This window comes from Microtus ochrogaster, linkage group LG1 (genome assembly GCF_000317375.1).
Source record: "Microtus ochrogaster isolate Prairie Vole_2 linkage group LG1, MicOch1.0, whole genome shotgun sequence".
Taxonomy (NCBI): domain Eukaryota; kingdom Metazoa; phylum Chordata; class Mammalia; order Rodentia; family Cricetidae; genus Microtus; species Microtus ochrogaster.
Genome location: NC_022027.1, coordinates 3459943 through 3461437, shown reverse-complemented (window position 1 = coordinate 3461437; position 1495 = coordinate 3459943). Strand labels below are relative to the sequence as shown.

Sequence of the window (1495 nt, the reverse complement as noted above, 5' to 3'; positions counted from 1 at the left end):
AGGGCCCTGTGTGTGACTGTGGTGTGTCCCGAGTGGGGCAGGGCCCTATGTGTGACTGTGGTGTGTCCCGTGTGGGGCAGGGCCCTGTGTGTGACAGTGTGGTGTGTTTCCACGCAGTGCGCCTTCCTGTTATTCTGCATGACTCCGGGACCCTGGAACGGGGCTCTAATACTGTACCATCGCGTCATACGACCACTATTTCTAAAACACCACGTGGCCCTAGACAGCGCCGTGAACAATCTCAGCGGAAGGGCGTTGGACATAGCGGCTGGGATAACCCGGGACGGTGTGTATTCAGGGTGGATGCTCAGTGAGCTTGGTCTGGATCCTGGGTTTGTTTGTTTGTTTTATGAGACAGAATCTCACTGTGTAGAACAGGCTGGCCTAAAATCAGAGATTCACCTATTCAGGCCTCCCGAGAGCTAGGATTAAAGGTGTATGCCACCACACATCGCTAGTTTGGTTATTTCGTGGAGCCCAGGCTAGCCTCCAACTCACTAGCTGAGGGTGACCTTCCTGATCTTCTCGTCTTCCTGATTACTGGGATGACAGGCATGACAGTGTCACCCTGGGCCAGCTGGCTCCTGGGTCTCAGCTGACCCTCTCTCTGCCGTCTGTCCCCATGGCTGGATTCTCCTCTCTGTTTGCCCGCCTGTCTTGAGCCTCCTGGCTCTGGCTACACTCCCTATCTTGCATCGCGACCACCCCCTGCTTGGCTCTGCTGTTCTCTTACTGTCTGCCTCTCTCTCCCTGGCTGTCTGGAACCAGTACTGCAGGCCCTGGCACGGGGCCGGGCTCTCGTCACCCCAGCTTCAACAATGGAGCCCCCAGCCGCTCTGGAACCGGACCGTATGTAACTGCAGGCGGGGCTGTGCAGGGTTGTGTGCATTCAGTGTGCTTATGTTTGGTTGCGCATGCTGCCCTGGGCATGTGTTTGCAGGTGCCCACGGATGCGTGTATGCATGCGCTCTGGGCACAGTGTCTGCAGGGGTGAGCAGCTTGCCTCTGCAGAGGAGCTGATGACACACTCCCAGCAGCTCCTCATCTCGGCGCTCACACTGTCCCTTTCCTCTCCACAGCCAAGTCAGGTCAGAGTCTGCTCCTGAAGCACAAGTGAGATCCCCTGGGAGCCTGTGCACAGAGCCCCTGGCCAGTGACAAAGAGCACACAGCTGAGGCCCAGCTCTCTGACTCCTCCTCAGACTCCCAGACAGAGACCGAACAGCAACGCCGACCCTCGAGCCCAATCAAGCCAACAGCAAGCCCATCGAGGGCCGTGAATGGGCAGTCCCCATCCCCAGTCAGCCCAGGTTCTGCATCTGCGTCCCGGGGTCAGCTGGCCACAGGCTCTGTTAGTGGCTCCCAGATTCCCAGTAAGGCCCGGGGCCATCGCAGCCGGGGCAGTATGTCTTCCAGGCCTGCACAGCGTACCCGGCTACCCAGTACGTCCTTGGGGCCCTCTCAATCGGCCATGCGCTCTGGGGGGTCTTCACAGC

The 1495-nt window shown here is 59.0% G+C and overlaps 1 protein-coding gene across 2 annotated transcripts in view; it reads left to right on the top strand.

Moving 5' to 3' along the window:
- Nucleotides 1-1495, top strand: part of Reep6 (receptor accessory protein 6) — a 5577-nt gene extending 4082 nt beyond the window's left edge. The window contains exons 4-6 of one of the 2 annotated variants that reach the window (XM_005359058.3): nucleotides 118-286; nucleotides 769-849; nucleotides 1080-1495. In XM_005359058.3, coding sequence (XP_005359115.1) covers nucleotides 118-286; nucleotides 769-849; nucleotides 1080-1117 — 288 coding nt within the window. In that variant the 3' untranslated portion in view covers nucleotides 1118-1495. The remainder of the gene's footprint in view (nucleotides 1-117; nucleotides 287-768; nucleotides 850-1079) is intronic. The other variant, XM_005359059.3, reaches the window with a different exon arrangement.